At 35.8% G+C, this 27,759-nt stretch overlaps 3 protein-coding genes and 1 pseudogene across 4 annotated transcripts; 2 read left to right on the forward strand and 2 right to left on the reverse strand.

Moving 5' to 3' along the window:
- The first annotated feature begins 731 nt into the window (after nucleotides 1-731).
- On the forward strand, nucleotides 732-4,283 carry LOC114761380 (protein phosphatase 1 regulatory inhibitor subunit PPP1R7 homolog; annotated as a pseudogene).
- A 1,988-nt stretch (nucleotides 4,284-6,271) lies between these two features.
- LOC114761378 (SNW/SKI-interacting protein A-like) lies at nucleotides 6,272-9,232 on the reverse strand. The gene is made up of 2 exons (XM_028950736.1): nucleotides 9,032-9,232; nucleotides 6,272-8,465 (listed from the first exon to the last, which is right to left on the reverse strand). Exon 2 carries the CDS (start codon nucleotides 8,426-8,428, stop codon nucleotides 6,626-6,628), a length of 1,803 nt encoding a protein of 600 aa, XP_028806569.1. The 5' UTR covers nucleotides 8,429-8,465; nucleotides 9,032-9,232; the 3' UTR covers nucleotides 6,272-6,625.
- A 945-nt stretch (nucleotides 9,233-10,177) lies between these two features.
- On the forward strand, nucleotides 10,178-19,191 carry LOC114761402 (dolichyl-diphosphooligosaccharide--protein glycosyltransferase subunit STT3A-like). 2 transcript variants are annotated; one of them, XM_028950766.1, is made up of 23 exons: nucleotides 10,178-10,374; nucleotides 10,864-10,926; nucleotides 11,262-11,317; nucleotides 11,434-11,505; nucleotides 11,641-11,746; nucleotides 11,822-11,872; nucleotides 12,418-12,513; nucleotides 12,707-12,766; nucleotides 12,848-12,961; nucleotides 13,430-13,516; nucleotides 13,859-13,962; nucleotides 14,051-14,146; nucleotides 14,452-14,572; nucleotides 14,661-14,741; nucleotides 14,831-14,962; nucleotides 15,066-15,173; nucleotides 15,689-15,832; nucleotides 16,923-17,109; nucleotides 17,185-17,282; nucleotides 17,445-17,524; nucleotides 17,613-17,700; nucleotides 18,774-18,860; nucleotides 18,978-19,191. In XM_028950766.1, the coding sequence occupies exons 1-23, from the start codon at nucleotides 10,258-10,260 to the stop codon at nucleotides 19,032-19,034; spliced, it is 2,205 nt and encodes a 734-aa protein (XP_028806599.1). In that variant the 5' UTR covers nucleotides 10,178-10,257; the 3' UTR covers nucleotides 19,035-19,191. The 2 variants fall into 2 exon arrangements, with proteins under 2 accessions (XP_028806599.1, XP_028806598.1); XM_028950765.1 differs by having other exon boundaries at nucleotides 10,179-10,374; nucleotides 15,066-15,293.
- Nucleotides 19,192-20,716: 1,525 nt separating this feature from the next.
- Nucleotides 20,717-26,209, reverse strand: LOC114761370 (protein unc-13 homolog). Its single transcript, XM_028950723.1, has 5 exons — nucleotides 25,467-26,209; nucleotides 23,821-24,678; nucleotides 23,006-23,461; nucleotides 22,165-22,354; nucleotides 20,717-22,079 (listed from the first exon to the last, which is right to left on the reverse strand). Exons 1-5 carry the CDS (start codon nucleotides 25,941-25,943, stop codon nucleotides 21,145-21,147), a joined length of 2,916 nt encoding a protein of 971 aa, XP_028806556.1. The 5' UTR covers nucleotides 25,944-26,209; the 3' UTR covers nucleotides 20,717-21,144.
- Between the last annotated feature and the right edge of the window lie 1,550 nt (nucleotides 26,210-27,759).

The raw sequence follows: 27,759 nt of genomic DNA on the forward strand, positions 1-27,759 counted from the left end.
TTTATTTTTTAATGTGCCCTTTTTCTGCAGAATGATTGTCTTTTTAGTTTTTAATGTTCCCTTTTTCTGCAGAATGATTGTCCTTTTAGTTTTTAATGTTCCCTTTTTCTGCTTTCCCGTTGGTAGTAACAATAATCAGTAGTCAGAAATTAAAACTGGGGGGTTGATGTTTTGTATGAGCCTTTCATCGACAGTGTTTTTTTCTTTAATTTAGCTGCTATTTTCTTATTTGAATTTAGATCCTAACTTTGTGATCAAAGTATTCATAATTTGAGGAGACTAAAAAAGTTATTAAATTACTTAATTATAATATATATTTACAAAGTCCCTCTAAAATACTTATGTTATTATTAGATTATATGTCAATCTGTAAGTGGAGAAACTTGATTTTAAAAAAAAAGTAATTATAAATACTTAAAAAGTCATAAATACCATGAAAAGACTTTTTTTGACCGGATTACCATGAAAAGACTTAAAATTCTGTTTTTACACAGATTCTCTGTAGACATGTAACATGATAAAGGGAAAGAATAATAATCAATCACTTTACCCGTTTACGGTCTTAAGCCCGCAACGATGACGTATTTACTAATTATACTTCCACGCACTCGCAAATTTTGTAACCATTAATGTTGGCAAAAAAAAAAAAACTTGTAACCTCCAAACAATTGCTCACATCCCATAATAATCGAGCGGGGCACTGCATTTTTCCGAAACCATCGATCTTCAGCTTCAAAGATGAACGATGGAGCCCAATCTCCTGCGGCTCGTGATCCCATTGTTGAGGATCCGGCTGAGGTTGAGGACGATCCTTCTTTCACCCTCCTTGATCTCACCAGCTGTCAACTTCACGACCTCGACTCCGTCGACTGCCTCCCTACCTCACCGAATTGGACCTCACCACCAATCGCTTATCCGCCTTGGACCCTCGCATAGCCCACCTCTCTAACCTCAAGAAGCTTTCTCTTCGTCAGAACCTTCTCACTGATGCTGCCGTTGAGCCCCTTTCTAACTGGCATGACATTGCCGGTCTTGAGGTAATTCAAGTTTTGCTTTTGCCTCCCAATGCTTTTCGCTTGCTAGAATGGTTTGGGAAAATTGGTCCTTGTGTTCTCTATGCGTTTCCAAAGAGAAACATCGAGCATAAATATCCGATTTTTTTTTTTTTGGAGGCTTATGTGGGTACGATGCTGTGAATTTGATCTTTGGTTGCTGGAAAATTGAGCTTCGATGAGAACCCTTTCAACTTTCTTTCAAAATTTTCCTAATGAGAGGAACTTAAAATTGTAAAGCAGGGAGAACTTTGAAGGATCTTGGAAGGTTTATTCTACCGTCTCTGTTAACTATTCCTAAACAAGGGAAAGGTTACAGAAAACCTTCCCTTCCCCTCTCCATCATAACATAACCCCCAAGAAAGGCATGACGATACACGATGATTCAGAGGACATTTCTAATGGAATTAGACGTCTTAAGTGAGATAGATATTTTCCTTAAAAATGTTCATGTTTATCCTCCTACCCATATCAGATGATGGGAATGAGTTAAGGAGTTAATTAGTTCTTTCATATTCTTCATACTCTATCAGTTGCTTTAAAATTTTAATCTAAATGGAAATCTATTACCTCCAAACATTGAATCTTCGTAATTGGAACGAAAGAGGAAAAGGAAGTTTCCAGACCTTGTTAAATAACTTCGGATGAATTTTACATACAGTTGCTTTAAATTATAAGCCACAAAGTAGTTGGTGGTCTGTGTAGTGCCGGTTAGATATGCTTCTTTCTCATGTACAATTGTTCTTGTCATTGGTTATGATTATCCTTTTTCTATATTTAACCTAATGACAAACTGGTATTTATGCAGGAGCTGGTGCTACGTGATAATCAATTAAAAAAAATTCCTGATGCCAGCATATTTAAGAAACTATTGGTTTTTGATGTTTCTTTTAATGAAATTACTTCACTGAATGGATTGTGTCGGGTCACCAACACATTGAAAGAGCTCTATGTATCTAAAAATGAAGTGATGAAGATGGAGGAGATTGATCACTTTCTTGAATTGCGGATTCTTGAGCTTGGCTCTAACAAATTACGGGTTAGTAATATGGCTTGTTTTAGGAGAATCTATCATATAGTATTATTTGAGACAGATACCACTTTTGTGCTGGCATACATCACATGTTGGGTAGGAGCATGATTGTGTGCCTGTGGAAAAGTGGGTAGTGACTTTGGTCGCTATAGTTTCTAATGTAGCATTGCTTGGGTTTTGATTTATTTGCATTCCTGATTCAGGTAATGGAGAATTTGCAGAACTTGACAAATCTTCAGGAGCTTTGGCTTGGACGTAATCGAATTAAAGCTGTAAACTTGTGCGGGCTTACATGCATCAATAAAATTAGCTTGCAAAGCAATCGCCTGACCTCAATGACAGGATTTGAGGTATTTAGTTCAATATTGTTTTCCCTCTAAGTTTTATACAGAATATTTGAGGGAAAATATTAAAAAAATCAATGAAAGCCCTATTATGGGTTATGTCTTATCCTGCCAAATTATATTTATTAATCAAAACTCATTGGAATTAGGGGGACAAAGATTTTCTACATATTCAATCCATTATTAGACTTTAGTAAATATAATTGCAAGTTTTTTTCCCCTTTCCCTCCCTGAATGCAGAGTTGCGTGGCTCTAGAAGAACTATACTTGAGCCACAATGGCATCTCAAAAATGGAAGGCCTGTCATCTTTAGTCAACCTTCGTGTTTTAGATGTATCATCAAATAAGCTAACATCAGTGGATGATGTACAGAACCTAACACAGTATGTATACTCTTCCTTTTACCTCCATATTGATCATTTATGGCCTTTTGTTGTTAATTTCTGTGCTTTTTGTTAAATAGACTAGAAGATCTATGGCTTAATGACAATCAGATAGAATCACTTGAGGGAATTGCTGAAGCTGTTGCTGGTTCAAGAGAGAAGCTTACCACTATCTACCTGGAAAACAATCCATGTGTATGGTCACCTGCGAGCTTTACTACTTTTGTGTACTTTTATTTAATTGACGTCTCTTGAGATGGGTTATATGCTTTGATCACCAATGTATTGAGTTATATTTTCTATTTATCATGCCTCTTGTTAGGGTTAACTATTATTTGAGATTGTCAAAGAATTCCATGAGCATGTAGTATGGATGGAAAATAAAAGCATGCTTTAATTAATTTTAAGTGTTGAACTATAATATTTTTCTGGATCAAACTAAAATTTAGTTTTTTGGTTGTATGAGTGAAGTGTTTGTAATTCTTGAATAAAGTTGGAGCTTCGAGTTTTTGATAGGTTAAATTACAGTATCAGTACCTAAAGTTTTACTTTATATAATTTTGGAAATTTGTAATTAGATTTTTTTTATTTGTTAAGCCTTCATCAGTATGCTCTCAGAATTTACCAATGGGGTGAATCTGTGCTATCATGAATAATTTTAAAGATGTATCAGTCATGTCTATGAAGATAGGGAGATAGTTATGGATTTTTAAATTATTGGTTCCTAATTATAAAGTTGTGAACTATTTAACTGAGTGATTAACATTTTGGTTGTGTAGGTTTGTGATTTGTGGTTATATTAGTTTCAAAATAAACGGGGTGTTTTCACCATTTTCCTTGAGTTTTAAATATTCATTCATGTTTCTTTATGAACTACTAATTTAATCCTATACTGTTCTTTCAGGCTAAGTCTCCCGAGTATCTTGGCGTTTTAAGGCAAACCTTCCCCAACATCCAGCAGATTGATTCCAATGTATTTTCTTAGAAGGGTCATGGCTTAAGCTTTTATGAAAATTAATAGCTTTTGAAGCTTTGGCTTGTCATATCCTTGGGTGAGGTGCTAGAAACAAATATTTGCATGTTTAATTTGCATGTTTATTTTAGCCTAGTGTTAACGTATTGGATTGGACGTCAAGAAGCTTTCACAAAAAAGTCTTCTATGTGTGCAGGTTTGAGTTGAAAGATTTTTTATTTGAAACTGTCTACCTGATGAGAAGAAGGGGCTGTAAAATCCTTAGGCATTCATGTGGCCTGACCATCAGTTCCTGCTCTGACAAATACGTTTTGAGCTGTTATATTTATTGCCTGGCATATCACATTCCATTTTATTTTGGTACTTTCTCACAGATGGAGAACTTGGTTTTTAAAGAAATGCCCTTTATATTCAGTATACTAAGAAGGATTTAGTATAATGGCCTATCGTGTTATATTTACAAGTGCACATGTAGCAAAATAACAGTTGTTCATATTTCATAGGTGAGTTTATAAGTGTACATATGCATTTTGACAAGGTAAAATCCCACAAAAAGAATTTAGAAATTACTAAATCTCAAATTAGAAATTTCTAGAAACAATCATGATTTGGAATTTTATAATTTTTAGGTTCTTTTCGTCAAATTTCCCTTTTCAACCACTAATCATGACAAAATAGCAAATGTTCACATGAAAATTTACAAATTCTAATTTATGTTATAAGAGTTTATACAGAAATTTACAAGTGTATGTATACATTTTAATAATTAATAACAACAACTAATAAGCAATGGTTATGGTAGAAGGGGCTTTTGGCTTTTAAAAAGACACAAAGAAAGGGACTCTGTGTGGTGCCTCAAGTTTGAATCATTTTGAATGCAAAAATGCTTTTGGAGATCATGCCCGGTTGCGTGAAAAATGCAAGCACGTCACCTTGCGTGAGAAAGCCCGTATGACTAATTTAAAATAAGCTTAGTCTCACCCCCATTGGGTAAAAAATGTAACACCCTTTACCTTGTGTGAGAGGAAAACCGTAACTGAAAAATGAACCTAGTCATCTTGCCATCTAGTCATCTTGCCTTGATGAGTCGAGTTACTTGCAATCTTCTCATTCGAGCAATCCAACTATAAAAGTTACCTCCACAAATATTAAAAAGTATTTTTTTGCAGATTTTGAAATATATACAAAGATGAAAAATATAATTTTAAGATACAAAACTATTTGATTTTAAAATATACAAATATGACAACGTATGTTTTTTGACATTTTTACGTAAAAATACTTTTGAAAATTATAATATGAAATAATTTAGAATTTGGGAAAATGATGCATAAAGAAACCTGAAAATATGAAATGTCAAAATAAGAAACTTAGCAAATGCATTTCACATTTTCAGATTTCTTTGTGTCATTTTCCCTCAGAATTTTCCCTTTTTTTTTCTTTCCTTTTTTCATATTTTTTCTTCGTCATCCATCAGTTTTCTTTCCATCCAAAAGGATCATTAGTAGATATGCAGTGAGGAGAATGTTTTTTTTTTTTTCTCATTTGATTAATGGTTTTTCTTTTCGAGAGACTTGGAGCACAAAAACTTTTCACCTCTACTAACAAGGACATTTTAAAAAATTCAAACTTATATTCTCTAGCTTATAAAAAAAAACTGTTTACCTTCGGGGATGAGTAAAACCGAACCGTAACCGAAAACCGAATAGAACCGAATTTAATTTTGGTTTTTCGGTTTGGTTATTTCAGTTTTTGCTTATATATTTGATTTTTATTTTTTTAAAATAATTCAGTTTCGGTTAGTAGAAAAAAAAATTTCGGTTATAACTGAATAACCAAAATAAATATATTATATATTTATATTTAATAAATATTATTATAATAAATATATATAAATATATGTAAACTTTTTAAATATATTTATATTCAATAAATAAGGTTATAATAAATATTATTATACTAAATCACATTGAATGATGAAATATTTATTAACTAATGGTTGTAATTGTGTTTTATTATTTTTAATTTAAAATTATTTTTTATATTTATATATTTCGATTAATCAGTTAACCGAACCGAAATTTTCAATTAATTCAGTTTCAGTTACTTCGGTTAATTAGTTTCAGTTTAATATTTAAAATTTACTCTATTTAGTTATTCCGTTATCACTGATAACCGAATCGAAAAACTGAATACTCACTTTTAATTTATCCCTTCAACCAACTTGTTTTTATTCAATGGTCTGTCCCACGGTGATATTATCACTTTATCATTTTCCATCACTTAATCCAACAAGGTTAATAAGAAACTCAAATTTATGAAACCCAGGCACAGGTGCCAGAATAAATTACATGACAAAAATCCTAAATACCCTGCAAAAGCACTGTCTCTCTAATTTAAAGGCATATCGTACATGCACACTGGTGATTTTGGAAATTCTTCGAATTTATATATTTACAGATTAAAGAATTATAGATTATAGGTGGTTTAAAACTTCCAATTCTCCAAGACCCACCACTCCAGCAGCATACAAAAAACACAAGGACAACATTTAAAAACATGATTCCAGGGAAATAAAATAACAAGACTCATTCCATTCGTTCTAAGCGGGCAGTAAATTAAGTCCTCTGCTGTAGCAGTCAAGTAGTTTACAAACAAGATACAAAAAGGCTAGTTCATTTCGATTACTAGAAGGCGTCAAACACAAAGCTGAGTTGTAAACAGCTTATAGGATATCCATCCACAACCGGTTTTCATCCAATAAGCCACCATGATGGAAACCTCTGGAGACAAAGTTTGCATGAGAAGAGAGAACTGTGAAATGAATAGCAACAGACCAATCAATGCCCTCTTTCAAATCCAATACGAGTCCTACCAGAACCTCCCTCATGACCATCACGCATTGAAGAACCGCCACTTGCTCTCATAGTTCCTCCACTACCCACTTTTTCCATGGCTTTCTTACCCTTCTTCACTTCTGTCAAGAACTGATCCAGACCAAATGGATCAGCTTCTTCATTTTCAAATTCAACCGGCCTATCCCTTGGACCTGTCCTTTCAGAAGTACCGGCAAATCCTTTATCAGGTTTAAAGCGATCAGTCTTCATAATCTTCTCCAGTTGCTCATCCGCACCTCCATAAGCATCAGAATCCACATCTTTCTTCGGCCTGTACAAGGTTGAGAGTGTTGGCTGAGCAGTAAACAAGCCAGACTCATAAACATTATACTGATCATCAGTGGCAAACCCAGAAGATATTCCTTTATCCTGGTTGAATAGCCTTTCATCATACATAACTTCTGTCCCTGCCTTCGTAGAAGCCATGCCAAGAGCAACTTTCTCACTAATATCACGATCCCTATCTCTTGTAATCTTGCTTTTCTTCCCCATTGCTGCATCCTTAGCCTCTAATCTTCTCTCTCTTTCTCTCTCTCGTCGTCGTTCCTCACGAATTTTTTCCCGTTGCAGTCGTTCCTCCCTTTCCTCCCTTGTCTCCTTGGGGTAACTCTTCTCCCTTTCCCGTGAATGCTCATAATCAACTCTCATATCAGCATCTTCCATGCTGCTCTTTTCAGAAGGAATGGCAACAGCAGCTGGAGGTGCCACACCAGTTCTCTCTGAGCGTGCTTTCTGAGCCAAAGCTCTCAGCTCCTGCTCTTTCCGTTCCTTCTCCTTCAAAAGCATCTCTTTCTGAACCTTGGACCTCATAGCAACTGCTTCTCTAGCCTTCTGCTCTGCAACATACAATGCTTCTGAAAGCTTTGCAAAATTATCATTAATCTGAACATCTTGAAGGCCTCTCCCATCAGCCGCAAGACGCTTGTCAAGAGGAATTGTGTAACCTTTAGGATTCTTCCAATTTGAAATACAAGGGGGTATCTTCCAATCTTGCTGATCTTTCACAGTGACAGGCCTAGGAGGTGAATGCATCACTGGCACAGGGGGAGAGCCAGAAGCTTTTGGAACTCGCTTATGCTTAAACTTGGGAGGTTCAAGTGGATCCACAGGCATCTCAACCATCCTAATAATCCTTTCCTTTGCCCCAGAATTGAATGCTCCAGATTGTTGCGAAGGCTTATACTTGATAAACTTTGCGTCAGATGACTGTTTGGGCACATTCTTTGGCTGTGCAGCACTCAATCTCACATTAACTATCTTCTCAAGTGCAGCTTTCGTTTCCTGTGTCGTTTCTTCAATCTCCTTTTCCTTCTCCTCATCATCCATATCATCTTCTTCATCATTCTTCAAGAATTTTGGTACCAGGTCTTTCTGTTGTGAATATACAATTTTTTTAGCATTTTCATTCTGCTTGACTATTGCATCGTATGCTACATTCCCATGGGCATCAACTGTCACAGGAAGAATCTTTGACCCCGGTTTTGATGATTTATCCCTCCCCATGTCAAGGGGGTACTGTGCAATGTGGATCTCAGGAAATGCTCCCCCATCCCCAAAATCCTCTACCTTTCTAGGAACAAAACCTGCACGCTTTAAATATGGAGGGACAGGCTTATGCTGAATTACCGTGGATTTCTCAGCCTCCGATGTGCTAAATCTCTGCTTGAACCATGGATCACTACTGTGGTCATAAAATGAGGTTGATGTTGATTTCGCTGGGGGAAGAAGGTCTTTCAAGGCCGCCATAATGATAAGTATTTCACGCCCTAGGGGAAATCAGGACCTGGATTGAACCGAATTACATTATAATGAATTGCTGTAAACACCAAATTAAATAAATAAAGGAAATATAAAAAACTATCAAAGTATGACAACCTTACTCAGGTAGACAGCAAAAGAAAGATCGTATGTACAAAGAAATAGGACTCTAACAATTTGTTTCTCTAGAGAAGATATCCACGCATAAAGAAAGTTGCTCGAGTCCTAAAAGACAAATGATTAAAGGCCTTCTTGAAGATCTTTTTTCTCCCAAAAAAAGATCAGCAGTCGCTGATCTGAGACTCATCCACTCAGTCTAACAGTTCGGATCTTCACATGTAATATTGTTACTGTCATAATATCTAAACATCCCAAATCATGACTTAAAGTGTCAATATTTTTGTTTTCTTACGAGCAGAACAAGAAAGGTCGAAATCCAGAAACACCGACATAACATAGATCGCCACCCCGAAAATTTGATCAACGGAGTGGCCCCAGAGATAAAGAGTTTGACAAATAAAAAATAACAAAGGAGCAAAAAGGCGAAGCTCTCCCCATAGATCCAAAGCAGGAAGAACTGAAAACCCTAACCTGATTCGAACGGAGATTCGGCGGAGATGATCGAACAACGAAAACAAACAGGGTAAAGCAACGAAAGCTCTGCTGGATTCAGGATGACGGAGCGTTCAGGCCAGGGAATAAAAAGGGGAGAGCAAGATAATTATAGGTGGCGGTGGCGCTCGATGCGCGTTTTACTTCCGTCAGAGGGAAAGTTTCTCTCGGGAGCCAAGATGAGGACTAATGTTCGTATTAGGATATGGCAAAAGACTGAGATAGCCTTTACAAGTACAGAAAATGGGACCCTGTGCCAAAACTCCTCTCTCTTTTTTTAAAAACCAAATAATAGACTCAAATTGAAAATGAAAATTTATATTAAGAATTCAAACTAGAATTATTGCAAAAGTAATTATTCAATTTGAAAGTTAATTTTTTTATTGTATTTAGAATTTTAATTTATTATAGAATAAATTTAAAATTTTTTAAAGTTATTGATAATATTAAATTAAACTTTATTAAAGTAAAATTATTCTGATATATCTATTATTAATAATTATTGATCAATATCAGTCATTGTATTACTTTTACCTAAAAGATATTTTAGGAATCCAGCCTACAATATTTTCTGCCATTCCTTTATTTTCATCCCATATCACCATAATTTTATTCTTAGAGTTGATATTAAAAAAAGATTGTATAAGATCATCTATAAAGCATAAATTATGTAAGATAAATTGTAAAAAAGAAAAAAAAATGCTTTGGTGATTGTTAGCATCCCCCTATGGACTATATTTTTATGAAAAAAAAATCTAAATGAGTTGAGTCTTTGAGACTTATTAAAATTAGGATATGTCTCTACGTTCAAAAAATGCTCATAAAAACATAGTCTACTAATAAAGTATTTATGTCAGCAAAAGAATAAATAAGAGACCATGTTAACTCAACTTATGAAAAGAACATTTTTCCGGCCAAAAAAAACTTAAAACAAGAACTTTGATCCTAGTCAGTAATCATGCAAATTTAAGGTCTTAAATCACAAATCACAATGAATTGGTTCTCATGTTTTGAGTGGCTGCGCACACGGGCTGGATCGGAGCAGATGACTGAATGAACATACTGTTTTGGGCCTTTATTTTAATTATTTTCGGCCCAGATTTTGTCCTCGGTAAAAAACCCGGGATCACAGTCTCACTGGACGTACTCCTACTACCTTCTTCCCCCTCCCTCCCGTCTCCTCTTCGCGCCCAAGTTGGTCGTCAATGGCGACCGCTGATGCTTCCAACGGTACCTCCATCAGGAATGCTTTTGGGAATGTCCTTTCGTTTTTCATCCTGATCCTGATCGGTGTTTTGGCGTTCTCGATCCGACTTTTCTCTGTTAGTCAACACTCTATGTTTTGTTCCCTAGATCGGACAATCTACTTCTACATGAAATATTTTGTTTTTTTGGAGGTTTCCTGCCTCCGAATTTAATCGAAGGAATGAGTTTTTAATTCTAGCTGTTCATCGTATGTATGTAACCAGCAGATTCGTAAAACACTAATTACAGTATGCATGTATCATTTCGGACTAATGAGAAAGAGGTGAAAACTAAAGTCAGCAGAATGCCACTTACATTGGTCTACTATTTCGAAAGTTCGTTTGACTTGCCGGGTCATGTTCATTGTGAAGACTATTATCTTCTTATTAAGTTCGTTATTCTGGGAATTTTGGGTTCGAAGGGTTCTTTTTTCTTTTTTCTTTTTTAATATTTCAATTTCTTAATTTCGTTATTAAGCATCAATGTAGGCTATTGGCTATATATTATCACTTGTGAGTCATAGCTGTTCTTACCGTCCATGACAATTTCATTGCACTAATATCCAGGTCATAAAGTACGAGAGCGTTATTCACGAATTCGATCCTTATTTCAATTACAGGGTCACTCAGGTTAGCCTTATATTAATTGGAGCTGTTTCGTACCCGATAGCTCATATTCTTTGGAGGCATCTCTCATGTTGATGTCGTAGTGGATTTCCTTTAACCTTCTTAGTTGCTGGTTAATTGCTTCAGAAACTTGAAAGTTCTCATTACTGCATGTGAAATTTATTTTTGGTAAAGCAATATCATGAATATACAATGACAGCGATGTTTGTTGTTTTTATTATCTCTCTAACAAAGACCTAAATAGTTGATTTCCGGTTTAATTTTAGGAAGAGTCTAGTTCTTACATTGATTCACTTGGTTAACGCACAGAACATGACAGGCACTTTTGTTGGTTTCAGTATCTCACAAAGAAGGGGATATATGATTTCTGGAACTGGTTTGATGACCGAACTTGGTAAGAAACTGGAGTACGGACCGAAACACTTTCTTTATTGATTAACGTATTCATTGTAGCTACACTGTTGCCCATTGTTTGTAGACTAAACTTTTGTGATATCCTTTATTCTTAAGGTATCCTCTTGGTCGTGTAATTGGTGGAACTGTCTATCCTGGTTTGACCTTGACAGCTGGTACCTTATGGTGGTAAGTATTTGAAAAATACATTTTAGGATTCTTAATTTTCCTATTGATGGCTGGGTTGCTGATATTTTGGAGGCAATCATTTCAAAATTATTTAAAGGTGATTAATATATTTTTACTATTTCCTTCTGGTATCAGGATACTGAATTCTTTAAATATCCCTCTCTCAGTGGAGACAGTCTGTGTATTTACTGCTCCTATATTTTCAGCTTTTGCTTCATGGGCAACATATCTGCTGACTAAGGTGGGTTCATGCATAAATTATGCATTTCAGTTTTTAATGTGTTTGCTAATTTAGTGCAGCTGCCCTCTATTGCAGGAGGTTAAGGGTCCTGGGGCTGGACTGACAGCAGCAGTGCTTTTGGCTGTGGTGAATTTCTTAACTGATAGTGGCAATGAGATTTTCATCATTGAAATTTTCCCAAACATTTGATGGAATTAATGATAACACGTATTTTTATTTTTCAACCCTTTCTGTTGTTCAAGTAGAAGGCTATTTGATGATGTTTTAGTATTGCTTTGCAAATATGGCTACATATCTCCTATACCTTGTCTTAGTTTTGCCATATACTGATCCGTGTCTCATATCCCTGTATCACTCACTAAAGCTTGACTATCTTGGATGATGGAATTGCAATGAGACAAAGGCTTCAGAGTGACAAAGGATGTGGTTTTGATTTAATAGTTTATCATTCTTACATTGAATGCTAATAAACAGTGGATATGTTAGAATGACAATTATGTTTATGGACGTTCAGTTGATAATAGATTACAAGCATTATATGTATATATCTGGTCGATGCTTTTTTAATTTGCTTTTGCTTGATGCTCTCAAACCGCCTTTATGTATGTAATGGATTATTCTTCTCTTTATAACATTGTTATGGAATATTCTTGGTAATTACGTGTTTGCAGGTCCCCTCATACATATCTCGATCTGTTGCTGGAAGTTATGATAATGAAGCTGTCGCCATATTTGCTTTAATATTCACTTTCTATCTCTATGTAAAGGTTGTTATCTTTTAAATCTTGAAACTTCATTCTAAAGGGCTTTGCTTTTGCTTCAAAATTTACTTTCTCACTTGATTATGTGATATATCACCCTCGACATCACTCGTTGAATAATATTATATTCTGCACAACTTGTCACTTATGTACCTTTTCTTCTCTACCAAGTTACTGACTTGACTTGCATGTCTTTCAGACACTAAATACAGGGTCCCTCTTCTATGCCACTTTGAATGCCATAGCATACTTTTACATGGTAAGCTTTGTATGTTTCTGTTATCTAATTATCAATGCTTATTCATTTTAAGAATTGCTACCTGCCTTTTATGTCTTTCAGGTTTGCTCATGGGGAGGATACACTTTTATTATTAACCTTACACCAATGCATGTGCTCTTGTGCATTATAACCGGTCGTTATTCTTCTCGCCTGTATATTGCATATGCGCCTCTTGTAAGTATCTATTGCAATTTTTGGTTATAATTAATGCTAAATCTTGAGGAATTGGTTAGGCTTTTTAAACTGCCAATGTTGAGAATGCTTTATACTTTTATGGTTTGGCTTGCACTGGAAAAATAAGGTGCTACTTTTTAGTATTAAATGCAGATTTGGGATCGTTAACGGATAAGTAAAATGTGTGACAGATTTTCGCTGAATGATGTTTCACATCTGAATTTTACACTGCACCTGTTAAAAGATAAATGTGAATTATAGCATGATATGCATTCAATAATGCTGTTGTAATTTTTTTTCCCCTCAATGTGCAACATAGGTAATTCTGCCGCCTCTCATGGACATGTTTTAAATTGCAATTAGATGTCCATAGCTATTCACAGATTGGACATTATTTGTATATTTAGGAAGTTTTTCTGATCCAGCTTCACATGTTTCTGGCTCACTTGAACAATTTTCTCTATTCAGGTTGTTTTAGGTACACTGTTGGCCTCCTTAGTGCCTGTTGTTGGATTTAATGCTGTAATGACATCAGAACATTTTGCATCATTTCTGGTGAGTCCCCCCTACTCATGGGATCAGAACATTTAAGGCTGATTATAGGCTTAAACATTTACAATAAATTATCACTTTCTTGCTGCCATTATTGTTATTTTTGTAATGTTTGTAGAAATTTGCAGTTTATTCCTGTAACTTTGGAAAATAACAAGCAAGCAAGAATGTTTGCCCTCTTGCTTATGATTTTATGCTGATTCTGCAGTTGCTTGAGCTTGATTGAACCAATTTGATTGCAATTACGTAGAAATCAAATTCCATTTTGAAAACTTTTTGCCTCCACTTTATCGCTTGTTTTCTACATTAAACTTTATTTTCATATTGCCGATTTTTCTTCTGCAGGTTTTCATTATCATCCATGTGGTTGCTCTTGTATACTACATTAAAGGAATACTTTCCCCAAAAATGTTCAGAGTAGCTGTAACTCTTGTTGTATCTGTTGGCTTGTGAGCATTCATTTCTATGGTTTAGTCAACTGTTCAAAACTTAAAAAGGATTACTAATCCCCCTGCTTGGACTTAAATTATTTTGCAGGGCAGTATGTTGTGCAGTAATAGCAATACTTGTAGCACTGGTGGCTTCAAGCCCTACAAAGGGATGGAGTGGACGAAGTTTAAGTCTACTAGACCCGTTAGTGCCCCATTCACCACCTGTTTTATTTGTTTACTCATGTTACAATACTTCAACAAAATGACTATTTAATAAGAGCAAGTCATTTTTGCGGTATAGCATGGTGTTCTGCACCCATTTACTTCATTTAAAAAGCAAGTTTCCATTTGAGGTTTTTTTTTGCTATCTGAATTTCATTCTCATTATAAAACTTTCACCAAGCATTCCAGAAGAATTTCTTGATTCATCAGTTTATGTTTTTCCAACTTTGAATCGTGGGGTTGTGAATCAGCTTTCAAGCTTTAAACCTGTTTGCATTGTGACAGTACATATGCAAGCAAATATATTCCTATCATTGCTAGTGTTAGTGAGCATCAACCTCCTACCTGGCCTTCTTACTTCATGGACATCAATGTCTTGGCATTCTTAGTTCCAGCTGGCATTATTGTAAGTTTTGATTTTCGGTAGAAAAGGTGCTGTATCTCTTTTAATTTTGTTTTATGAAATATTTTATCTGGTTGCCTACCTGTTGCAGGCTTGCTTTTCACCGCTATCTGATGCTAGTTCTTTTGTGATACTTTATATAGTGACAGCAGTATATTTTTCTGGAGTCATGGTAAGAGTTATTTTGAGGCTGCATTCTCATCATACATTGTTTTTCTCCTGTTAATTTTGTTGAAATAATCATTCTATTGTCAAAATCAGGTCCGCCTGATGCTTGTACTAGCACCAGCAGCATGCATCATGTCTGGGATTGCCCTTTCTGAAGCTTTTGACATTTTCACACGATCTATTAAGTTTCAGTTACCGCACCATCCAGGTCATTCTCATGTTCATGTAAGGATTTGTTCTTGATTCATCACTTGATTCAGTCCTGCTTTAACTTCTTCGATTCACTTGATGACTTTGACTTTTCCCCATTGTGCTTTTAATAATTAAGGCTGGGAATGCTAGTCTTGACAGCATTGTAGAATCAGACAACGTGAGCAAAACTGAAAAAAGTGACGATATATCAAAGGAACGGGGCTCAAAAAAGAACAAGAAGAAGGAAAAGGAACCTGTGGAAAAGCCTCTTAGCAAGCCACAAGTTAAGAGGCTTTTGGTTTTACCTCTATATGCATCCATCATCGCAATTTTCTTGCTTGTGTTGCTTGGTGCCTTCTATGTGGTAATTTAATTCTCCCTTTCTCTACATTATGTATTTGAAGGCATACAATATTTTGATTGACGTATGGTAGGTTTGAACCATAACATTCTTCGGACTACCTACCAATTGTGAACCATGTATTTGTATCTGATTCAAACAAGTGGTTATTTCTCTCACCAGGAATTTACAAGATGTTTCTTCCTTTTTATCCAATTAATATATTTTATCCTGTCACTTTGCAATAGGGTTAATTCTGCACAAATCACAAGTTTCTTTGTCGTTAAATATTGCGAGGCTTTGTTGGTTACTCACAGGAATGTGATTGATGTCTTATTTTAGTGAATCCCTTATTGCTATCTTTTCTTAGATAATGTTTTGTATCTGAAGTGACGTCACTGCGTTGATCTTGCTTGTAGGTTCATTGTGTATGGGCGGCAGCAGAAGCTTATTCAGCCCCTTCTATTGTTTTAACATCACATTCTGATGATGGCCTTCACGTATTTGATGATTTTAGAGAGGCGTATGCTTGGCTGAGTCATAATACAGATGTAGATGATAAAGTGAGTTTCATGCCATTTCCTTTATTTTCTAGATCTTGTGATAGTGTATGACTTAAACATTCTGAAAAAGTTGTCTCCCTTTTCCTTTAATAATTCACATAACTAGGCTGGCTCTTTTTTTCTTTTTCTTTTTTTCCCTTCCTCTTTAAAAAGTTTAGTTTGGAATATATTAAGGATTTTAGGCTTGCTTGAATTCCTTTGTAATGATTACTGAAATTGTGCTTTATGCTTTGGAATCCTTTAAAAAATTTGCCTTAGCTTTTGATTTGGTTTTAGCGTACCATTGAGGTGCACTGATGATGACGATTCTTTTTCAATATTTGATATGTAATGTAGAATGCAAATGAAAATTTGATGATTTCATATTTCATATAGTAGACTCTCAGGGCATCATTTGCCTCTTACGTATTCTTTGGGTCCTGTGATGACTGTTCTTTTCAAAATTTGATTGTTAATTATGTCGATTTTGGCTAAATGTGTGTGAAGTCCCTTTTTTTATGCAGGACTTAATCTACTATATTTTGAAGAGCACATTCAGTTTCTAATTTAAAAAAAAAAAGACGAATGGAAGAATTTCGTCTCCCACTTTTTATCGTTGGATATTGGTGTCTGCTGAGTTGTTATCATATCTGAATTTATGCTACTCCCTCTGTTACGTTTTATAAGATCTAGTTAACCAAATCACAGTTGATTAAGATTAGTTGAGCGTCTTGATTTTTTCTAAATTTAATGTGATGTTCCAAAACTACTCTTTGTTTTCTTTTCACTAGAATTTTCTCTCTCTACAATTAGTATTGCTGCAAACCTTAATTATGAAAGACATTTTCGGAAGGATGTAATAAATGCTTCATTGCTTTTCATAAAAGATACAATATTTTGAAACATGCAAAGCTCCTATAGGAGATCTTATAAAAAGGAATGGAGGGAGTGCATTAACTAGATTAACGAGTGATAACCCTCTAAAGGCAATTTGCCTACTTTCAGCTTCCCTTCCACTCTTGGCTCCAAAACAAAATGAATTTTTGGCTAACAAACATCTATTGCTTATCAATGTCAAGAAATATTGATGCTTATTTAAAATTTTTTGTAGGTGGCTTCTTGGTGGGACTATGGATACCAAACAACAGCCATGGCCAACCGAACTGTCATTGTTGACAACAATACCTGGAATAACACCCATATTGCCACCGTTGGTACTGCCATGTCTTCTCCAGAGAAGGCAGCTTGGGAAATATTCCAGTCATTGGATGTGAAATATGTTCTTGTTGTCTTTGGAGGTTGACATCGTTTCTCTTTGTTGATATTATCTTAGTCAAATCATCTTGTTCTGATTTGTTAACTTTCATTTTTAGGATTGGTTGGCTATCCTAGTGATGATATTAACAAGTTCCTGTGGATGGTTCGTATTGGAGGGGGTGTATTCCCTCACATAAAGGAGCCAGATTACTTGGTAAATTCCACTGTGAGACAACATAGGTTCTTTTGTCAAGACTAAATATATTATTTAGGAAACTTGATGTTAATCTAGCTTCCTTTTGTGATTGCTTCTAATGTGTTGTGGTTGGTAATTATTATTCTTTTCTTTTCTTTCCTTCCTTTTTTTAATCTTTAGAGGGATGGTCAATATCGGATTGATTCTATGGCCACGCCAACAATGCTAAATTGCCTCATGTATAAACTTTCATATTTCAGGTTTGTTGTGCGGGATTTGATTGTTCATAAACATTCTATATTCATTTGTTTAGGTGACTTAACTTCCCCTGGTCATTTTTTGCGACAGATTTGTTGAGACGGATGGTAAAGGCTTTGACAGAGTAAGGCAGACAGAGATTGGGAAGAAATATTTCAAACTTGCCCATTTTGAAGAGGTGAGATGAACTGCTTATTTGACGCGTAGTGTTTTTTTTCTGACCAAAATAGTGGATCAGAGTTAGGGCAGACAATAGAGTTCTATTTCCATGCCCTCTATGGTGGTTGCTGAATTCACACCACGCCCAACTTTAAATCTTCCTTTGACATTTACCTTCTGTAGTAAAGCGAGGGCAAAATATACATGATAAGAAAGGTCATTTTAGTTTCAGCAGATCTTAAAAGATGTTAGTGTAATGCATCTTCATCTCAAATATTCTGGTAACTCCATTAGGGTCTGCGAACAGCAACTAGTCCCTGCTTTAGACTTACATGATACTCTGGACATGTTTATGGTTCTTCATGTGATTATTTTTAATTAGATGCTGTATTAATTAAGAATCTAAAATAACTCCCCGCCCTCTCTTGATGGTAGGGTTACACGGTATAATTTTTCACTCAGTTCATTATTTTATGCAAGACTTGGTCCTGCAGGACAATTTGTATTAAAATGAACTCTTACACCTTCATCAATCTGGATTACCTGCCTAAATATTAATTGCCCTCTGGTTCGCGTCTTGCATGCTTGCTTATATATGGATATCTTTAGCCCTGAAGCCTCCCTTAGTATTCTTCCTCAGATTGCTCCTTCATTCTTTCTTAGTTTCTTGTTGCTAAGTAAATTACTCGTTCGTATTTCTGTTACAAAACCAGACATGCATATATTTTTCCGTTTAGCATGTTAATTTGATCTCTCCATGTATCCACGCGTCCATCCCTGGATCCTCATCTTTGCTTTAAGATATGCAGCCCTACCAAAGTTGCTTTATCGCTTCATGTTACTATTCATCCATTGTGGACCCTGATAGCTTCTAGAAACACGCCGTGCATGCTTAACTTAGTTCCTTGCCAGTTAACCAGTATAGACCCGCGTATTGGAATGTTCATCAAACTAATAAAGATTGACCATTCTGCCTGTTTATCTCTGTGGTTAAGTGTTGCATCCTAGTTTCTGTTATTATATTAGTTTAATATATTGTTTACCTCGCACCTTTTAATTATCACTGGACGTTTGTCTTGTCCATGCATTCAGGTTTTCACAACTCATCATTGGATGGTTCGGATATACAAGTTAAAACCTCCAAAGAACAGAATTCGAGGAAAGAAAAAGTCAAAATCGGTATGCTATAGAGTTCTTTCTTTGCCTTAAATTCTATCTTCGTTTTTTTATATTTCATCTTAAATCATTCGGCTAGCCATAACTGTTCTTTTGACACCCCCTTCCCCTATTTGGCAGAAAGCAAACTTATCTACTGGTTCAAAAAGAAGAGGATCAAGAAGGAATCCATTTTAGTAGTTCTTTTCCATTTCTTTTTTATCAATAGGTGAACATATTTATTAGCCAGTATTCTGTATGCATGTACAAGGAAATGAAAAGATTTTGTCGGCAATATAGTCATGGGGTGCTTCAAAAGATTTTGAAAACACATCAATTCCACTAAATTATCTAACAACTCGTTGCCTGTATTATTAATCCCCATGATTCAGGTAAAAAAAAAAAAATCCCCATGATTGCAAATATCATTTTCTGCACATGAAATTAGTTGGTATGTCAAGCATATAAATAAAATTGTAAAAAAAAAAAGATGTGAATAAAATAAATATAACTACTTTATTGTTTAAGAAAACAAGTTATTACGTAATAAAAACCATGAAGATATAAATATCGTCAAATATTAATGCAACTGAACCGATCGTAGCCTCCTCTTTTTTTCGGGAAATAAGGACAAGCCGTGGCTTGGGAACAAAGCAACGTGTGTTTGGATGGAACCAAACTGTAGTTTGAAAAAGTAATTTTGGAGAATAGATTCTGTGAAGAATAGATTTTGTAAAAAAGTAATTCTGAGAAGTGAGAGTGTTTGGATAGTTGTTATCAGAAGCACTTTTTATATATACAAATTACTGAAAAAAAGACATAAGTTAATATGATAATTACAGAAAAAATAGATTTTATGATATATTTTAATTTGAAGGAATAAAATTGTTAATAATATATTTTTTACTAACATAATTAATAATACATAAGATAATATAATTAATTAATAATTAATATGTATATATATTTATAAAATATAAGATTAAATATGTTTATAAAAAAATATGTTTATAAAAAAAATAATAAGATACATATCATATAGGCTCTCACACTCTCCCTTTTTTCTCTAAAAGCAAAAAAATTTTGCTTTTTCCAAAACCATGGTTTTGACCCAAAATCATGGTTTTGGTTTTTGGGGGGGTGTTTGGGTGATTTATTCCCCAAACCATGATTTGGGGTCTCACCCAAACACACCCTAAGTAGAAAAGAAAAAGTACACGAAACAAAAAACACATAAAGCGAAGCAGCTAGCTCCAGGCTTCGTACACTATGCTGGTCGTCAGACACTATCTTCGCGCATCCTGCCGGCACATTATGTATTAATATCGTATCGAAAGAGCCATGATGTCCTGTCCTTGCCAAAAAATCAGCACACTTAATAATTTCTCTACCAGTGTGGTGCATTTCTACTGACCAATTCCCATAGATCAGCTCTCGTGTATCTGTGATGAGGGTCCTCAAAGGGTGTTCTACAATATGGTCCCTCATCAGTAAGTTGAAGGCCTCCAGAGAGTCCGTGCAAAGCATGACCCTGGGAAATCCCATTTGCTGGCACGTGATCGTAGCCTTCTCTGATCCGGATTTTTGTGGAATGTATAGCTACATGGGATATTGAAAATTAAAAAAAAAAAAAAGGTATGCGTACTATGGAAGGAAATCAAAAATATTTCTTGAAAAACAGTTCAGATATACAAGAAGTAATGCACAATAATGATTTTAAAAAAAAGAATTTAAAAATAAATATTCGTTCAAAAAAATAAAACGCAGTGACAATTCGACTTCATCACGTGAGAGAGGCAGCTGGCACAGCTCATCAGGGGGTTTCCGCACTCTTGATAATTGATTTTTTTAATAAAAGTCAACGACATTGTCAGCTTGGATGACCAATGTTATGCCACATCTCATGAAAATAAATAATCAAAACCCAAGATGGAGGATCAACAGGCCAAAAATAAACAACATCATTCAATGGCTCCAATCCATCCCCCCCCCCCCAAAAAAAAAAAGTTACTTCCCCCTGTACAACGTATAGTTTTTCCTCTATTTTAAACATCATTGTATTCCTTCACATGGTCAGTTGCTGCTCACGAGAAGACAGTTATCCAGACCGGTTTCCCCAAAAATCACAAGATTCTCACAAGCGTGGAAGTAACATCTTTCAGACGAAGCAAAGTAAGTCACCTCGGATATATACAGAATACATACTTCCAAGTTGGTCGATCAAGTCTCCCCAAAACTTTGAATTTGTCGGCAGATTCCAATATGTTAAAGGTTACTTGACATGTGATTGTGATCACGCCAAATTTTTTTAGAGTTTCGTAGGTAAATTGTATGTCTTCTTTAGGAATTTAGCTGCTGCTTCATCATTCCGATAACACAACACGCGGAGAAGTGTGTTTGGCTCTCTTGGACTCCATTGACCTGTAGTTGGAGGCATTGGAAGACGGGACTTGGATGAACCACCGCACATCTCCTTTGTGAGTTGACTGAACTGTTCAATAAGGCGCCCAGTATCCAGGCGAAACAGGGGAAGTATATCTCTTACAGTGGTCGAAAGTTTCCCTATCAATTCAGCTGGTAATCCATCTCCATTGGACCAGAACAAATCAGTCAAAAACTTGAAATCCTCCTCTATTATTACAGAATCCTGCAAACTGAAAGCACGGGAGGGGCCTCCAGCTAACAAAACCAACAGGAACCCTTCAAAAGATGCTTTCATTACATCTGTAATCACGCGGGTTCTCACTCTGTCATGCACTGTTGATGATATAATCTCCAAATATTGCTCAAGCTCCTGAAGGAAAGGCTCAATCCTAGAAGAGGAGACTTCCCCAACATACAGGCCATCCCAGAGAACATTACGAAGATCATGGAATACGACCTTGTGTGCTATGACTTCACAGAGGTTTTGGATGCCTTCCACACAGGCAGCAGGGGAACGCTCAAATTTAAAACCCGCCCCATTTGCTATATCATCCGCATGAATGGATTTAGAGCTCCCCAGATGGGCTGCTGTCCGCTTTTCCAAAACCCCTAGCTCCATGCGAATTCGTTGCATAGTATTGATACGAACGCAAAGCTGCGGTATCCCAAGAGAGTTGCCGCCATTTTTAGTTCCAACCTGTGATTTCCTCAAATGAATCCCTTGTGACTTCTCTTTCTTCTTGAAAACGCCATGAAATTTTGATTTTGTTAAGCACCTAGTCAAAGCAGGTATAGCTGGTAAGAAAGTATTTCGGTCCCCTGCATAAAACATAAAAGGAAAATCTGGTTAATGTGGGGGTTGAGAACTTTTTGGTAGGCCAAATGTTACCCAGTAGCTACATACCACAGCCAGATTTAGCCTTCCTAACGTAGTGCTCAAGAGATTTGTCAAGACCAAACATCAAATCAGGAAGCAAAACTGCATGCGCAGATATTGGCAACAGAAAGAATGCTTCTAGAGTGTCATCTATGATTCGCAGAACTTCAATAGCAGAAGGAGCAAAGCACTCTTTGTTTGCTCTTGGATTCCACACCTATTCGAAAAGGGATAGAAGAATGGTTAGGTCATGGATTTAAGTAAAAGGACAAGTTTCACGTCAAAAAATAGTGAGAAGCATTATTGAGCTTCAGAACAAATCTTTTAGCAGATACTGTAGCTGAGTACCCTCCAACAAAAAAGAACCCAAAAACAAAAAAGAAGAAGAAATTTATTTATTTACTAGGAGAAGAAGGAAATAATCCCCAGAATCCTAATGAGGTTCACCGAGTTCAACTATCAATAGTTTATTTTTTATTCCTTTTGAAGGGGCCTTAACAATCTCATTCAGGCATTGAGACAGAGCCAAAAACCTCTAGTAGGATATTACGCATGAAAATAACCATATTTTTGGTAGGAAGAAAGAAGGCAATACCAGAACCCTAATGTGGATTACTGAGTCCTTCTCAATAATTGATTTCTTTTCTATTGCCTTTTGAAGGATCTAAACATTCTTCAGTCAAGCACACACGTCACAATGAAACCATGCCAAAAATAACTAGTAACTACTAACATATGAAAAATATTTTTTGTGGCACTCCACTTTTGGATACATGGTATCCTTTCACTAGGAGTACATCTCAAGAATATTGTTTATCTGTAGGAATAAAGGAAGCTTGACTAGAAGATTAGCAAGATTCTGGAGTACCTCTTTCTGCAGATTTCTGTTAACCCATTCTTCCATTCTATCAACTCTGACCTTCGCCCATGACTTAACCAGATTGGCAATTACAGATTCAGCCTCATAAGGAGGCATCTCCCTTATAATAGATTTCCCCCCATCTTCACTGTCAACAGAATCTTCTACCGCTATCTGTACAAGATTTTTCTCCAATTTATCAGCAGCCATCAGCACTTCTATAGCATCAGGTGTCAACTCAGTAATACCCCTGACATATTGCTTCAACTCTTTCCCATAACATGCATGAAGGGTAGCTACAGCAACACCAGCAGCAAGATGATGCCAACTCTTGAGTACAGGACTATATATTGCCTTCTCATTGAAAGCCAATTCGGTAATGTCTTGTGCAAGGACCGAAAGAGTGGGAAAGGATTTATTCTGTTTTCTAGATGCATGCCTCCCAGGGTCCAGTTTCTCCAATTTCTGCCTTAGAAAACAGACTAAAAGAAGTTAAGTTGCATTCTTGCCACCAAAATTAAACTATAGATGTATTCATAAGCCATCTTTGTACTTCACAGAAGTTTCCAGAAGTTTTAACCTCCAGCAACAGGGAAAAAAGTTTTTAATCATAAAGGAAAGCAGAGATGATTTTTTTTTTTTTGGAATATAACAACGCAACAGAGTAAAACAACTCACTTAGATCGAAGGCATGCGCGTATACAATTACTAGTAGTTCATACCACCTGTAATGGAGTATTCCTTTTTCTTTTCTTTTCTTTTTTTTTTTTTTTTTTTTTTTGGGGGGGGGGGGGGGGGGAGGGGGATTGAAGAATGGAACTTGCCTGAGTAAAAGCAGCACGCAGTGATGATCTAATATATTTGTCAACTTTGCTGAAAGCAACATCAGTTTCCTTTCTCTTCTTATTGGACTCATCTTCTGCCAACATTTTTGCTGATAACACTGCCAGAGACACAACATTTTGCAGTGATTCAATATTATCATGATTGAAACTATCATGATATGAAAGAAGCCTTCTCTCTGCCCAATTTAACATCAAACTCAACGTAGAGCTCAAGGTTTTTGTGTAAATAGGATCTTTCCTGGCATTAGGATCTTTTTCAACTTCTGCCAGTAGATTACTGGACGCAAACAGTAGATCATACTCCACTTGCCCAGTGGCAACGTACTGATGAAATAAGACCCAAGAAAAACAAAGATTATGCAGCATGTCATTCATTCCAAGAATAATCCAGGTCTTCTTAATGAGCTCTAAAACCTCGTCAACCTCTTCAATAACTGAAGTTTCTTCATTAATATCAAAACATGCTTCTAGTAGAGTCTGGTAGATCTTGATATTCAATGGAAACCCGTCAGCCCAGTGACATGCCTCGGAAAATGATCCATCCGAGGATCTACAAGCAAGAGACATTACAGCATTCCGGAGGGCTTGCATTGATTCGCCACTCCCTGCTATATCTATGGGTTTCTCAAGGGCTCCACGAATAATGCGCTGAAGCTGCTGCGCAGAAGGGTCTCTCTTGTTTAGCGGCAGGTAAGAATGCAAAAGCAATCCTGCTTCAAGAACCTTTAAATTTTTCCTTAGCCAAGCCTCATACTCTTGTGGAGAGGGGAAATCTGAAGACTTGAGCTGTTGTATCAGTTCTAGGGGAAGAACAATTGACTCCATGCGTCTTCCAAGCTATTTCATAAACAGAGTATTAAGCTATCATGAGCGGATGCGAAGTAAAGCAGCCAGAAAAATGTACGTGCTGAAATTTCACATTTTGGTCCACATATTTCAATCCCAATTTATTTAAATCTTAATAAACGGAAGAGTCACCTTTTTCAGTGGCAGAAAGCCAGGAAATACCATCCGAGCATAACGATCAACAACCAAAAAATATTAAAAGTAAAATAATAAAATACAAGTTCTAACCCGTATAACAAAGGAATGCACAGTAAAAGAATGCAATAGTCTTCATAAAATTGGCATTCGCTATTATTGCTTTTGCAGCAGAAGAAGAGTAATTCGAAAGACATATAGAACATCTTCTTCTCGTATCTTCCCAGACACAACTTAGACTTAGAAACATAAATCGCCCCTACGAATTTAAAATTTCAAGTACGAACGATCAGACATATACATGGTTCGAAAGATGTATGGGGAATAAAAACGTTAAATTCGAGGTCGTGTTTCGAAATCAGGAATAAATTTAAAAAGAATCAATTAAGAATAAAACAAAAGGCTTTTAGCATAGACAATTATAAAGTTTGTTTCTCCTTCATCTTCTCTCAGCAATAAGGCAAGTCAACAACTGCTAGACTGCTAGGCTGTTCAGCAAATCAAACGAAATTCAAGTCCCGAGCTTAAAACAAGATACAGATCTATCATCTCCCCGCTTATACCTTCCGCTATTTCTTAACTACAGGTTTCTATACTGATTTTCCGAAAGAGGAAAAAAAGATTGCACTTAACTAAGTTCACACCTGACCCGCCGCCACTCTCAGGAGGGCTCGACGAATTCTTGTATCCGTCTGCTCAGAAACCCTCATCTGTAACCTCATCAACTCCCCCGTCGTCACCGCCCGCTTACTCTTCACCTGACTCGCCAACTCGCCCTTCTTCTTTGACGACGAGGTTTTGAGACCCAGAGCCTTCTTCACCTTGCTTGCCGCCGTCGAAGTCAGCGACCTATGAAGCGACGGAGACGGCGTCAGCGCCGAAGAACTCCGTCCTCCTTTCTCTGACTGAGAAATGAATGTCAAGGGCTTCCCCCCGGTGCTCCGACAAGCAGCAACCAAGATCTCATAAGCGGTTTCCCGGAGCTCCGAATCGGACAGATTGGGAGCCGGATCGCCGAAGGGAGAGGGAAGGTCTTCAATTGGATGAACGGGCATGGTGTTTTGGAGCGACTGGTGTCTCCTAGAGCCGCCGAGTGCTCTGTCCCTGAAGCTAATAGACATTCCTTATAGCCAAAAAGCGAAAAAGAAAAAGGAAGGAATGCTTTTTTCCTCTCTCTAGTGTGGTACAAGTTGCTTTCTTTGGGCCAGTGATGCCGATCCCCCCTCTCTCTCACTGTGCTTAGACGTCAGAGAAAGAGTGAAGGAGTGGAAGGTTGAGTTGGTTATTCTTGCTTGCCTTTGAAGGTAACAAGATGATGCTGTGTGGTGGGGACAGAGAAAGGGGAATTGAGAGGAAGGAGACTCGTGCCCTGTAATAACAGTAGAGAGCGGTTTTTGGGGTGAAGAGCAAAAGAGAGCTTCCAAGTTGAGAAATAATGGAGTTCGGAGGTGAGTAGAGAACAATCCAAGAGGAGACAAATGACGAGGAAACTGAAAGAAAACGCAGGAAAAATTAAGCTATAATTCTTAGTTTTAAATTTAATTCACAATTTTTTTGCTAACGGATTAACTCATAATCTGGCCACTAGTCCAATTTGTTTGAGTTTTTTTTGACCGAGACCAATTTGTTTGAGTTGGAAAGAAAAGTTTTAATTCTTCTGGTAAAGTATATTTTTAATTTTCTAATTTCATATAGATTTTTTGTTTACTCTCTTAATTTTATCAAGCATTTTCTTTCAATCATCTAATTATCTTTAACATGAGTAAATAATGATTTATTGCGCTAATTATTAATTATTTTTAATAATTATATTTAATGTATTATTAACATTTTGTAATATTTTGTCGATGTTTAAAATTTTAATACAATCTTTTTTATAAAATGAATAGTGTTAAAATTAAATAATTGAAAATACAGTTTAAAAAAATTAAAGGATTAAAATTAGAATTTGCTCAAAACTTTAAAAACAAAGTACATTTTTCCAATTTTTTAAAGCAATAATAATAATAATATCATTGCTGCGCCAAACAATACATTATTGGCGCATATTTCATTAGGTTTCCATGGAATCTTTCGTAACTGTCCTTGCTGGATCCGTGCCAATTATTAAGTGCATACGAAAAATCTATCGCCTAAAAGAAATAAAAATAATGAAAACAAAAATAGTTTATTTATTAATTGTAATATGCATGTTATAAGAATTGTGTTTTTTATATGCAAATGCAATCCTTCCACTTCCTTATTTATTCAGTTGTTAGTGCGAGTTAGATAATTTTTTTAATCATAAATACCTGGTTCTAAACCTAACATCCCGTGTTTTAGTAGCTGCTACCAACAAATACTTCTGGGATAAAAATATCGTTTAATTCATTTTTTTATTTAGGCATATCATATGTCAGTCAAATATATATATATATAATTATTTCTATGGAGTTAATATTTGTTCTCTCAAGGCAACCTTACAATAATTTTGATTATTAACTGGCAATGTTATTTCAATATGCATTTTGAGTTAGGAGTTACTCTTCACAGATTTTTTTCTGGGACAAAAATACCTCTTCATCTATTACTATTGTTTTCAAACTCCGTTATACTAATAACGATGAACTGAAAATATGTTTTTCTTGATATTAAATTAAGGACTAAATGGCAAAAGATAGAAAGCAACACAAACTTCTCTCTTTCTGGTTTCTACCATGGATTCAAATTTCTCTCAATAACAACAACAATTGAAGTTGTTATTTCTTAAACTTATAATTTAGTGTTTTAAATTTTGCAATAGTAGCATTTTTATATTAAAAAAAAAAACAGTACCGAAATAAAGAGATTGTTATTATAATATAAATTAAGAAAGCTAGCTGTATTTAAGTGATGAGTTATGAAATAATGTTAGGATATTTTTTCTAGTTTCGGGTCAAAGAGTAATTTATAAAATAC

This window comes from Neltuma alba, unplaced genomic scaffold (assembly GCF_004799145.2).
Source record: "Neltuma alba isolate B1F8T4 unplaced genomic scaffold, ASM479914v2 tig00011119_pilon, whole genome shotgun sequence".
Taxonomy (NCBI): domain Eukaryota; kingdom Viridiplantae; phylum Streptophyta; class Magnoliopsida; order Fabales; family Fabaceae; genus Neltuma; species Neltuma alba.